This window comes from Oncorhynchus nerka, linkage group LG8 (assembly GCF_034236695.1).
Source record: "Oncorhynchus nerka isolate Pitt River linkage group LG8, Oner_Uvic_2.0, whole genome shotgun sequence".
In the NCBI taxonomy this organism is placed as follows: Eukaryota; Metazoa; Chordata; class Actinopteri; order Salmoniformes; family Salmonidae; genus Oncorhynchus; species Oncorhynchus nerka.
In genome coordinates this window covers 8,511,226-8,524,358 of record NC_088403.1, presented here as the reverse complement: position 1 = coordinate 8,524,358, position 13,133 = coordinate 8,511,226, and the positions used below count along the sequence as shown (strand labels likewise).

The 13,133-nt window shown below is 43.4% G+C and overlaps 1 protein-coding gene and 6 non-coding genes across 7 annotated transcripts in view; all 7 read left to right on the top strand.

Moving 5' to 3' along the window:
• Positions 1-13,133, top strand: part of tmem19 (transmembrane protein 19) — a 32,782-nt gene that overhangs the window by 16,820 nt on the left and 2,829 nt on the right. The window contains exon 7 of the mRNA XM_065021292.1: positions 11,436-11,645. Coding sequence (XP_064877364.1) covers positions 11,436-11,645 — 210 coding nt within the window. The remainder of the gene's footprint in view (positions 1-11,435; positions 11,646-13,133) is intronic.
• Positions 119-191, top strand: trnak-cuu (transfer RNA lysine (anticodon CUU)). Its single transcript has one exon. It is a non-coding gene; the product is annotated as a tRNA-Lys (tRNA).
• trnak-cuu (transfer RNA lysine (anticodon CUU)) lies at positions 1,065-1,137 on the top strand. The gene has a single exon. It is a non-coding gene; the product is annotated as a tRNA-Lys (tRNA).
• trnak-cuu (transfer RNA lysine (anticodon CUU)) lies at positions 4,043-4,115 on the top strand. Its single transcript has one exon. It is a non-coding gene; the product is annotated as a tRNA-Lys (tRNA).
• On the top strand, positions 9,694-9,766 carry trnak-cuu (transfer RNA lysine (anticodon CUU)). The gene has a single exon. It is a non-coding gene; the product is annotated as a tRNA-Lys (tRNA).
• trnak-cuu (transfer RNA lysine (anticodon CUU)) lies at positions 10,567-10,639 on the top strand. Its single transcript has one exon. It is a non-coding gene; the product is annotated as a tRNA-Lys (tRNA).
• trnak-cuu (transfer RNA lysine (anticodon CUU)) lies at positions 11,185-11,257 on the top strand. The gene has a single exon. It is a non-coding gene; the product is annotated as a tRNA-Lys (tRNA).

Here is a 13,133-nt window from a genome sequence, read left to right as displayed (position 1 = left end):
ACCCTGTGAGGTCTGTCAATGGGCAGGGTTGGTTCAGACCCTGTGAGGTCTGTCAATGGGCAGGGTTGGCTCAGACCCTGTGAGGTCTGTATGTGGGTGGTGTTAAATAGCAATGCAAGCCCGGCTAGCTCAGTCGGTAGAGCATGAGACTCTTAATCTCAGGGTCGTGGGTTCGAGCCCCACGTTGGGCGCTGACCTTTTGATTTGAAAGCCTTTCTTCTGATAAATGCGAGCAATAGATCTGAATGAATGAAATATTCTTATTAATTACTTTTTTCTTTACATAGTTGAATGTGCTGACAACAAAATCACACAAAAATTATCAATGGAAATCACATTTTTCAACCCATGGAGGTCTGGATTTGGAGTCACAATCAAAATTATTACATGTTGGGCTGGTGTTATTTACCAACCTGGTCTGGCAGTTATTACATGTTGGTGTGTTATTTACCAACCTGGTCTGACAGTTATTACATGTTGGTGTGTTATTTACCAACCTGGTCTGACAGTTATTACATGTTGGGCTGGGGTTATTTACCAACCTGGTCTGGCAGTTATTACATGTTGGTGTGTTATTTACCAACCTGGTCTGACAGTTATTACATGTTGGTGTGTTATTTACCAACCTGGTCTGACAGTTATTACATGTTGGGCTGGGGTTATTTACCAACCTGGTCTGACAGTTATTACATTGGGCTGGTGTTATTTACCAACCTGTTGGGCTGGTGTTATTTACCAACCTGGTCTGGCAGTTATTACATGTTGGTGTGTTATTTACCAACCTGGTCTGACAGTTATTACATGTTGGTGTGTTATTTACCAACCTGGTCTGACAGTTATTACATATTGGTGTGTTATTTACCAACCTGGTCTGACAGTTATTACATGTTGGTGTGTTATTTACCAACCTGGTCTGACAGTTATTACATGTTGGTGTGTTATTTACCAACCTGGTCTGACAGTTATTACATGTTGGTGGGTTATTTACCAACCTGGTCTGACAGTTATTACATGTTGGTGTGTTACTTACCAACCTGGTCTGACGTTGTGGGTTGTATCTCCAAGCCCGGCTAGCTCAGTCGGTAGAGCATGAGACTCTTAATCTCAGGGTCGTGGGTTCGAGCCCCACGTTGGGCGCTGACCTTTTGATTTGGATACCATTGATCCTCAGAGGCTTGGGGCTCGTTTCCTGGACACAGATTATAGTCCTCCACTGAAAAGCACTACCTCTGAACAATATCAAATGGACATGTTTTTTAGACTAGGACTTCATGGGTGTCTGGGAAACCAGCCTTAGAGGTATAGTGGTTAATACACATGCAACATAGATGACCAGTATTTGTTGACTGTGTTGCTGCATCACCCTAGGGATAAGTACATGGGTGATGAAATAGGGGACTGGTGAAATCCAAGAGTCGGGGTTGGTTCACACTCTGAGGTCTGTCACTGTGCAGGGTTGGTTCAGACCCTGTGAGGTCTGTCACTGTGCAGGGTTGGTTCAGACCCTTCGAGGTCTGTCACTGTGCAGGGTTGGTTCAGAACCTTCGAGGTCTGTCACTGCAGGGTTGGTTCAGACCCTGTGAGGTCTGTCAGTGGGCAGGGTTGGTTCAGACCCTGTGAGGCCTGTATGTGGGTGGTGTTAAATAGTAATGCGAGCCCGGCTAGCTCAGTCGGTAGTGCATGAGACTCTTAATCTCAGGGTCGTGGGTTCGAGCCCCACGTTGGGCGCTAAGCTTTTGATTTAAAAGCCTTTCTTCTGATAAATGCGAGCAAATCTAATTTTATTTGTGTTTGTGTGATATGATACACAGTACCAGTCAAACGTTTACTCACCTACTCATTCAAGGGTTTATTTTTAATAAATTTGCAACAATTTCTCCATACCTGTTTTCGCGTTGTCATTATGGGGTATAATGTGTAGATTGCTGAGGATGTTTTATTTAATCCATTTGAGAATAACGCTGTAAGGTAACACATTTGGGGGAAAACCAAGGGGTCTGAATACTTTTTGAAGGCACTTGTATATAAGCAATGAGTAATGACTAAACTAATGTTTATAATGGTGTTTTTATGCTTTGTAATGGCTTTGTCCTATCACAAGTGGAGGATCAGGGTATAGGACAGGATCAAAGGTCATGTCAGGCTGCCATGAAGCTTGTTAACAGGAAGCTAAAGGATTTCTGCATATTCAGGCTACGTCTGGTAGGCTCTGTCTCTCAACAGGGGGATCATATTCAGGCTACGTCTGGTAGGCTCTGTCTCTCAACAGGGGGATCATATTCAGGCTACGTCTGGTAGGCTCTGTCTCTCAACAGGAGGGGGATCATATTCAGGCTACGTCTGGTAGGCTCTGTCTCAACAGGTGGGTTCATATTCAGGCTACGTCTGGTAGGCTCTGTCTCTCAACAGGGAGGGGTCATATTCAGGCTACGTCTGGTAGGCTCTGTCTCTCAACAGGAGGGGGATCATATTCAGGCTACGTCTGGTAGGCTCTGTCTCTCAACAGGGGGATCATATTCAGGCTACGTCTGGTAGGCTCTGTCTCTCAACAGGGGGTTCATATTCAGGCTACGTCTGGTAGGCTCTGTCTCTCAACAGGGGGGATCATATTCAGGCTACGTCTGGTAGGCTCTGTCTCTCAACAGGGGGGCTCATATTCAGGCTACGTCTGGTAGGCTCTGTCTCTCAACAGGGGGATCATATTCAGGCTACGTCTGGTAGGCTCTGTCTCTCAACAGGGGGGGATCATATTCAGGCTACGTCTGGTAGGCTCTGTCTCTCAACAGGGGGGATCATATTCAGGCTACGTCTGGTAGGCTCTGTCTCTCAACAGGGGGTCATATTCAGGCTACGTCTGGTAGGCTCTGTCTCTCAACAGGGGGGTCATATTCAGGCTACGTCTGGTAGGCTCTGTCTCTCAACAGGGGGATCATATTCAGGCTACGTCTGGTAGGCTCTGTCTCTCAACAGGGGGATCATATTCAGGCTACGTCTGGTAGGCTCTGTCTCTCAACAGGGGGGATCATATTCAGGCTACGTCTGGTAGGCTCTGTCTCTCAACAGGGGGATCATATTCAGGCATTTTGGACCATGGCTCTGCTCCAACACTTTGTCTAAGTACAAATGGAACTGTCTCTCAACAAAAGTATTCAGGCTATCTGGGGCTCTGTCTCTCAACAGGGGGTCATATTCAGGCTGAACAGGGGGGATCATATTCAGGCTACGTCTGGTAGGCTCTGTCTCTCAACAGGGGGGATCATATTCAGGCTGTTACGTCTGGTAGGCTCTGTCTCTCAACCTGGTCTGACAGGGTCATATTCAGGCTATGTTGGTAGCCTCTGTCTACTCAACCTGGGGATCATGAGACATTTTGGACCATGGCTTTCAGCCCCACACTTTGTCTAAGTACAAATGGAACAAATACCTGGTCAAAAGTAGTTACTATATTGGGAATAGGGTGCCATTTGAGTTGCAAGACTGTATGTAGAAAGAAGGTAATTACGTTTGAGAGTTGTTACTGTCTCTAGACTAGTCATTTCCCAACCTGGTCTGACAGTTATTACATGTTGGTGTGTTATTTACCAACCTGGTCTGACAGTTATTACATGTTGGTCTGGTGTTATTTACCAACCTGGTCTGACAGTTATTACATGTTGGTGGGTTATTTACCAACCTGGTCTGACAGTTATTACATGTTGGTGTGTTATTTACCAACCTGGTCTGACAGTTATTACATGTTGGTGTGTTATTTACCAACCTGGTCTGACAGTTATTACATGTTGGGCTGGTGTTATTTACCAACCTGGTCTGACAGTTATTACATGTTGGTGTGTTATTTACCAACCTGGTCTGACAGTTATTACATGTTGGTGTGTTATTTACCAACCTGGTCTGACAGTTATTACATGTTGGTGTGTTATTTACCAACCTGGTCTGACAGTTATTACATGTTGGTGTGTTATTTACCAACCTGGTCTGACAGTTATTACATGTTGGTGTGTTACTTACCAACCTGGTCTGACGTTGTGGGTTGTATCTCCAAGCCCGGCTAGCTCAGTCGGTAGAGCATGAGACTCTTAATCTCAGGGTCGTGGGTTCGAGCCCCACGTTGGGCGCTGACCTTTTGATTTGGATACCATTGATCCTCAGAGGCTTGGGGCTCGTTTCCTGGACACAGATTATAGTCCTCCACTGAAAAGCACTACCTCTGAACAATATCAAATGGACATGTTTTTTAGACTAGGACTTCATGGGTGTCTGGGAAACCAGCCTTAGAGGTATAGTGGTTAATACACATGCAACATAGATGACCAGTATTGGTTGACTGTGTTGCTTCATCACCCTAGGGATAAGTACATGGGTGATGAAATAGAGGACTGGTGAAATCCAAGAGGCACACTCTGTTTGTTCACACCCTGAGGTCTGTCACTGTGTCAATGTCTGTCACTGGGGGTTTGTTCTCTGTCACTGCAGGGTTGGTTCAGAACCTGTTCTGTCAATGGGCAGTGGGACCCTGTGAGGGTCACTGTGTTGGCTCAGACCCTGTGAAGTCTGTATGGGCAGGGTTGGTTCAGACCCTGTGTTCTGTCAAAGGGTACCCTGTGTCTGTCACTGTGCAAGACCCTGTGAGGTCTGTGCAATGCAAGTCCGGTAGCTCAGCATGAGACTCTTAATCTCAGGGTCGTGGGTTCGAGCCCCACGTTGGGCGCTATAAAATTTTGATTTGAAAGCCTGTCTTCTGATAAATACACAAATAAAATGAAATATTCTTATTAATTACTTTTTTTCTTTACATAGTTGATATGATACACAAAATCCAGTCAAAAATTTTCAATGGATATCTCATTTTTCAACCCATGGAGTTTGGATTTTTGAATACATTTGGCAACTATTTCTCCATACCTGGTCTGGCAGTTATTACATGTTGGTGTGTTATTTACCAAACTGGTCTGAGAGTTATTACATGGATGTTTTATTTAATCCAACCTGGTCTGAATTATTACATGTTGGTGTGTTATTTACCAACCTGGTCTGACAGTTATTACATTTGGTGTGTTATTTACCAACCTGGTCTGACAGTTATTACATGTTGGTGTGTTATTTACCAACCTGGTCTGACAGTTATTACATGTTGGTGTGTTACCAACCTGGTCTGACAGTTATTACATGTTGGTGGATTTACCAACCTGGTCTGACAGTTATTACATGTTGGGCTCTCCCAACCTGGTCTGCTCAGTTATTACATGTTGGGCTGGTGTTATTTACCAGGGTCTGTGGGTTATTACATGTTGGGCGGTGTTATTTACCAACCTGGTCTGACAGTTATTACATTTTATTTACCAACCTGGTCTGACCATTGATTTACCTCAGTTATTACATGTTGGTGTGTTATTTTCCAACCTGGTCTGACAGTTATTACATGTTGGTCCACTATTTACCAACCTGGTCTGAACAATTATTAAATGTTGGTGTTTTTTACCAACCTGGTCTGACTTATTACATGTTGGTGTGTTATTTACCAGCCTGGTCTGAGGTTATTACATGTTGGGCTGGTTAATTTACAACCTGGTCTGACCAGTATTGGTTGGGCTGTGTTGCTTCATCAACCTGGTCTGAGGATAAGTACATGGGTGATGAAATGGTCTGAGTTATTACATGTTGGGCTGGTGAAAACCTGGTCTGACAAGAGGCATGTGTTTGTTCACCACCCTGGTCTGTCAATTACATGTTGGTTTGTTCTTACCAACCTGTCTGAGTTCTTCAGTGGGCAGGGTTGGTTCAGACCCTGGTCTGAAGTCTGTATGTTGAGCTGGTGTTAAATAGTCTGACAGCTGTGTTATTTTGGGATGTTGTGGGTTGTATCTCGGCTAGCTCAGTCGGTAGAGCATGAGACTCTTAATCTCAGGGTCGTGGGTTCGAGCCCCACGTTGGGCGCTGACCTTTTGATTTAAAAGCCTTTCTTCTGATAAATGCGAGCAAATCTAATGTTATTTGTGTTTGTGTGATATGATACACAATACCAGTCAAACGTTTACTCACCTACTCATTCAAGGGTTTATTTTGAATACATTTACAACTATTTCTCCATACCTGTTTTCGCGTTGTCATTATGGGGTATTATGTGTAGATTGCTGAGGATGTTTTATTTAATCCATTTGAGAATAACGCTGTAAGGTAACACATTTGGGGGAAAACCAAGGGGTCTGAATACTTTTTGAAGGCACTTGGATATACAGTGAGGGAAAAAGTATTTGATCCCCTGCTGATTTTGTACGTCTGTCCACTGACAAAGAAGTGATCAGTCTATAATTTTAATGGTAGATTTATTTGAACAGTGAGAGACAGAATAACAACAAAAAAATCCAGAAAGACACATGTCAAAAATGTTATAAATTGATTTGCATTTTACTGGGGGAAATAATTATTTGACCCCTCTGCAAAACATGACTTAGTACTTGGTGGAAAAACCCTTGTTGGCAATCAGAGGTCAGACGTTTCTTGTAGTTGGCCAGCAGGTTTGCACACATCTCAGGAGGAATTTTGTCCCACTCCTCTTTGCAGATCTTCTCCAAATCATTAAGGTTTCGAAGCTGACGTTTGGCAACTCGAACCTTCAGCTCCCTCCACAGATTTTCTATGGGATTAATGTCTGGAGACTGGCTAGGCCACTCCAGGACCTTAATGTGCTTCTTCTTGAGCCACGCCTTTGTTGCCTTCGCTGTGTGTTTTGGGTCATTGTCATGCTGGAATACCCATCCGCGACCCATTTTCAATGCCCTGGCTGAGGGAAGGAGGTTCTCACCCAAGATTTGACGGTACATGGCCCCGTCCATCGTCCCTTTGATGTGGTGAAGTTGTCCTGTCCCCTTAGCAGAAAAAAACAGTTAATACATGTTGGGCTGGTGTGTTATTTCCCAACCTGGTCTGACAGTTATTACATGTTGGTGTGTTATTTCCCAACCTGGTCTGACAGTTATTACATGTTGGTGTGTTATTTACCAACCTGGTCTGACAGTTATTACATGTTGGTGTGTTATTTACCAACCTGGTCTGACAGTTATTACATGTTGGTGTGTTATTTACCAACCTGGTCTGACAGTTATTACATGTTGGTGTGTTATTTACCAACCTGGTCTGACAGTTATTACATGTTGGTGTGTTATTTACCAACCTGGTCTGACAGTTATTACATGTTGGGCTGGTGTTGGTTATTTACCAACCTGGTCTGACAGTTATTACATGTTGGGCTGGTGTGTTATTTACCAACCTGGTCTGACAGTTATTACATGTTGGGCTGGTGTGTTATTTACCAACCTGGTCTGACAGTTATTACATGTTGGGCTGGTGTGTTACTTACCAACCTGGTCTGACAGTTATTACATGTTGGTGTGTTATTTACCAACCTGGTCTGACAGTTATTACATGTTGGTGTGTTATTTACCAACCTGGTCTGACAGTTATTACATGTTGGTGTGTTATTTCCCAACCTGGTCTATTTACAGCTTTTTACATGTTGGTGGTGTTTTATTTACCAACCTGGTCTGACAGTTATTACATGTTGGTGTGTTATTTACCAACCTGGTCTGACAGTTATTACATGTTGGTGTGTTATTTACCAACCTGGTCTGACAGTTATTACATGTTGGTGTGTTTACCAACCTGGTCAACAGTTATTACATGGTCTGACAACCTGTTATTACATGTTGGTGGGTTATTTACCAACCTGGTCTGACAGTTATTACATGTTGGTGGTTATTTACCAACCTGGTTGATTTACCAACCTGGTCTGACAGTTATTACATGTTGGTGTGTTATTTACCAACCTGGTCTGACAGTTATTACATGTTGGGTTGGTGTGGTCTGACAGTTATTTACCAACCTGGTCTGACAGTTATTACATGTTGGGTTGGTGTGTTATTTACCAACCTGGTCTGACAGTTATTACATGTTGGGTTGGTGTGTTATTTACCAACCTGGTCTGACAGTTATTACATGTTGGGTTGGTGTGTTATTTACCAACCTGGTCTGACAGTTATTACATGTTGGGCTGGTGTGTTACTTACCAACCTGGTCTGACAGTTATTACATGTTGGGCTGGTGTGTTACTTACCAACCTGGTCTGACAGTTATTACATGTTGGTGTGTTATTTACCAACCTGGTCTGACAGTTATTACATGTTGGTGTGTTATTTACCAACCTGGTCTGACAGTTATTACATGTTGGTGTGTTATTTCCCAACCTGGTCTAGCAGCTTTTACATGTTGGTGTGTTATTTCCCAACCTGGTCTAGCAGCTTTTACATGTTGGTGTGTTATTTACCAACCTGGTCTGACAGTTATTACATGTTGGTGTGTTATTTACCAACCTGGTCTGACAGTTATTACATGTTGGTGTGTTATTTCCCAACCTGGTCTGACAGTTATTACATGTTGGTGTGTTATTTACCAACCTGGTCTGACAGTTATTACATGTTGGTGTGTTATTTACCAACCTGGTCTGACAGTTATTACATGTTGGTGTGTTATTTACCAACCTGGTCTGACAGTTATTACATGTTGGTGTGTTATTTACCAACCTGGTCTGACAGTTATTACATGTTGGGTTGGTGTGTTATTTACCAACCTGGTCTGACAGTTATTACATGTTGGTGGGTGTTATTTACCAACCTGGTCTGACAGTTATTACATGTTGGGTTGGTGTGTTATTTACCAACCTGGTCTGACAGTTATTACATGTTGGTGTTTATTTACCAACCTGGTGTTATTAAATGTTGGTGGGTTATTTACCAACCTGGTCTGACAGTTATTACATGTTGGGTTGGTGTTATTACATGTTGGTGGTGTTATTTACCAACCTGGTCTGACAGTTATTACATGTTGGGCTGGTGTTATTACATGTTGGGTTGGTGTGTTATTTACCAACCTGGTCTGACAGTTATTACATGTTGGGCTGGTGTGTTGGGTTGGTGTGTTATTTACCAACCTGGTCTGACAGTTATTACATGTTGGGCTGGTGGTTATTTACCAACCTGGTCTGACAGTTATTACATGTTGGGCTGGTGTTTATTTACCAACCTGGTCTGACAGTTATTACATGTTGGTGGTGTTATTTACCCCTGGTCTGACCTGGTCTGACAGTTATTACATGTTGGTGTTTATTTACCAACCTGGTCTGACAGTTATTACATGTTGGTGTTTTATTTACCAACCTGGTCTGACAGTTATTACATGTTGGTGGGTTATTTACCAACCTGGTCTGACAGTTATTACATGTTGGTGTGTTATTTACCAACCTGGTCTGACAGTTATTACATGTTGGTGTGTTATTTACCAACCTGGTCTGACAGTTATTACATGTTGGGTTGGTGTGTTATTTACCAACCTGGTCTGACAGTTATTACATGTTGGTGTGTTATTTACCAACCTGGTCTGACAGGTTGGTGTGTTATTTACCAACCTGGTCTGACAGTTATTACATGTTGGGTTGGTGTGTTATTTACCAACCTGGTCTGACAGTTATTACATGTTGGGTTGGTGTGTATTTACCAACCTGGTCTGACAGTTATTACATGTTGGGTTGGTGTGTTATTTACCAACCTGGTCTGACAGTTATTACATGTTGGGTTGGTGTGTTATTTACCAACCTGGTCTGACAGCTGTGTTATTTTGGGATGTTGTGGGTTGTATCTCCAAGCCCGGCTAGCTCAGTCGGTAGAGCATGAGACTCTTAATCTCAGGGTCGTGGGTTCGAGCCCCACGTTGGGCGCTGACCTTTTGATTTGGATACCATTGATCCTCAGAGGCTTGGGGCTCGTTTTCTGGACACAGATTATAGTCCTCCACTGAAAAGCACTACCTCTGAACAATATCAAATGGACATGTTTTTTAGACTAGGACTTCATGGGTGTCTGGGAAACCAGCCTTAGAGGTCTAGTGGTTAATACACATGCAACATAGATGACCAGTATTTGTTGACTGTGTTGATTCATCACCCTAGGGATAAGTACATGGGTGATGAAATAGAGGACTGGTGAAATCCAAGAGGCAGTGTTAGTTCACACCCTGAGATCTGTCAGTGAGCAGGGTTGGTGCATGCCCTGTGAGGTCTGTCAATGTGCAGGGTTGGTTCAGACCCTGTGAGGTCTGTCACTGAGCAGGGTTGGTTCAGACCCTTCGAGGTCTGTCACTGTGCAGGGTTGGTTCAGACCCTGTGAGGTCTGTCAATGGGCAGGGTTGGTTCAGACCCTGTGAGGTCTGTCACTGAGCAGGGTTGGTTCAGACCCTGTGAGGTCTGTCACTGAGCAGGGCTGGTTCAGACCCTGTGAGGTCTGTCACTGAGCAGGGCTGGTTCAGACCCTGTAAGGTCTGTCACTGAGCAGGGTTGGTTCAGACCCTGTGAGGTTTGTCACTGAGCAGGGCTGGTTCAGACCCTGTGAGGTTTGTCACTGAGCAGGGTTGGTTCAGACCCTGTGAGGTTTGTCACAGACCCTGTGAGGTCTGTCACTGAGCAGGGTTGGTTCAGACCCTGTGAGGTCTGTATGTGGGTGGTGTTAAGGAGTGATGCAAGCCCGGCTAGCTCAGTCGGTAGAGCATGAGACTCTTAATCTCAGGGTCGTGGGTTCGAGCCCCACGTTGGGCGCTAAGCTTTTGATTCGAAAGCCTTTCTTCTGATAAATGCGAGCAAATCAAATGTTATTTCTCACATGCTCCGATTACAACAGATAGACCTTACATTGAAATGCTTCCTGACAAGGTCTTAACCAACAATGCAGATCAACAAATAGAGTTAAGAAAATATTAACTAAATAAAACTAAAGTAAAAAATGAAATAAAATGTAACCTTAAAGAACAATAACGAGGCTATATACAGGGGCACCGGTTCGTCAGACACGAGAGGCTTGGTTGCGAAGAAAGTCAATAATCTGTTGACTGACTGTTCAGTCAACAACTTTTCACATTAAGTTAGAGAATAAAAGACTGTGGGTGAAATGTAAAAGGGAACATGGTTGGAGTCAGTTCATTGAAATGTAATGTAAAGAAATTTCTATTTATTGACAGTGCATCTCCACTAACAACTGTTCAGTGTTGCGTAACTGACTGGCAGGTGATGTGAAAACTAGAAGGGGGGGGGTTCATGACTCATTTTGACATTCCTATGTGCTGGGGAATTCCAGCTACCCTCAGGCCCGGCTAGCTCAGTCGGTAGAGCATGAGACTCTTAATCTCAGGGTCGTGGGTTCGAGCCCCACGTTGGGCGGAAGTGTTTTGCGTTGAGTGCTAGTCTCTGAGACAGACTTTGACACAGTTTCAAAGTAGATCCATTAATCACTTCCTGTAAATAGTGTAGTCTTGCTGCATCCTGTTCCTAACAATGCTCCTCCCCATGAGACTAGTGAAACAACATGGTGTTAACTGTTCAACTGTTCTTTTCACAGGGACCAATGGAGGAGTGACCCCAGTGGGTCTACTGGCTAGCTTCCTGGGGGGCCTGGCAGTGGGCGTGGCTTACTATATCTCTCAAATCCTATTGGTCCGTGACCTGCACCAGGCTGATCCCCAGTGGCCAATCATAATCTATGGAGCCATGGCTGGCCTAATGGGGTCCATGTTGGACTCTGTCCTGGGAGCACACTGGCAGTACTCAGGTGGGTCTGTCCACGATGAGTTATTAATGTGTTATTATCAGGGATTAGTTATTATCAGGGATTAGATATTCACGTTTTCATCAGGGATTAGATATTCACGTTATTATCAGGGATTAGATATTCACGTTATTATCAGGGATTAGTTATTATCAGGGATTAGATATTCACGTTATTATCAGGGATTAGATATTCACGTTATTATCAGGGATTAGTTATTATCAGGGATTAGATATTCACGTTTTCATCAGGGATTAGATATTCACGTTATTATCAGGGAAAAGTATAAATAACTAACTACAGATATAGAATATACAGTGCCTTGCAAAAGTATTCAACTTTCAGGCTTCAAAACATAAAGATATAAAACTGTATTTTTTTGTGAAGAATCAACAGCAAGTGGGACACAATCATGAAGTGGAACGACATTTATTGGATATTTCAAACTTTTTTAACAAATCAAAAACTGAAAAATTGGGCGTGCAAAATTATTCAGCCCCCTTAAGTTAATACTTTGTAGCGCCACCTTTTGCTGCGATTACAGCTGTAAGTCGCTTGGGGTATGTCTCTATCAGTTTTGCACATCGAGAGACTGATTTTTTTTCCCATTCCTCCTTGCAAAACAGCTCGAGCTCAGTGAGGTTGGATGGAGAGCATTTGTGAACAGCAGTTTTCAGTTCTTTCCACAGATTCTCGATTGGATTCAGGTCTGGACTTTGACTTGGCCATTCTAACACCTGGATATGTTTATTTTTGAACCATTCCATTGTAGATTTAGCTTTATGTTTTGGATCATTGTCTTGTTGGAAGACAAATCTCCGTCCCAGTCTCAGGTCTTTTGCAGACTCCATCAGGTTTTCTTCCAGAATGGTCCTGTATTTGGCTCCATCCATCTTCCCATCAATTTTAACCATCTTCCCTGTATCTGCTGAAGAAAAGCAGGCCCAAACCATGATGCTGCCACCACCATGTTTGACAGTGGGGATGGTGTGTTCAGGGTGTTGAGCTGTGTTGCTTTTACACCAAACATAATGTTTTGCATTGTTGCCAAAAAGTTCAATTTTGGTTTCTTCTGACCAGAGCACCTTCTTACACATGTTTGGTGTGTCTCCCAGGTGGCTTGTGGCAAACTTTAAACAACACTTTTTATGGATATCTTTAAGAAATGGCTTTCTTCTTGCCACTCTTCCATAAAGGCCAGATTTGTGCAATATACGACTGATTGTTGTCCTATGGACAGAGTCTCCCACCTCAGCTGTAGATCTCTGCAGTTCATCCAGAGTGATCATGGGCCTCTTGGCTGCATCTCTGATCAGTCTTCTCCTTGTATGAGCTGAAAGTTTAGAGGGACGGCCAGGTCTTGGTAGATTTGCAGTGGTCTGATACTCCTTCCATTTCAATATTATCGCTTGCACAGTGCTCCTTGGGATGTTTTAAAGCTTGGGAAATCTTTTTGTAACCAAATCCGGCTTTAAACTTCTTCACAACAGT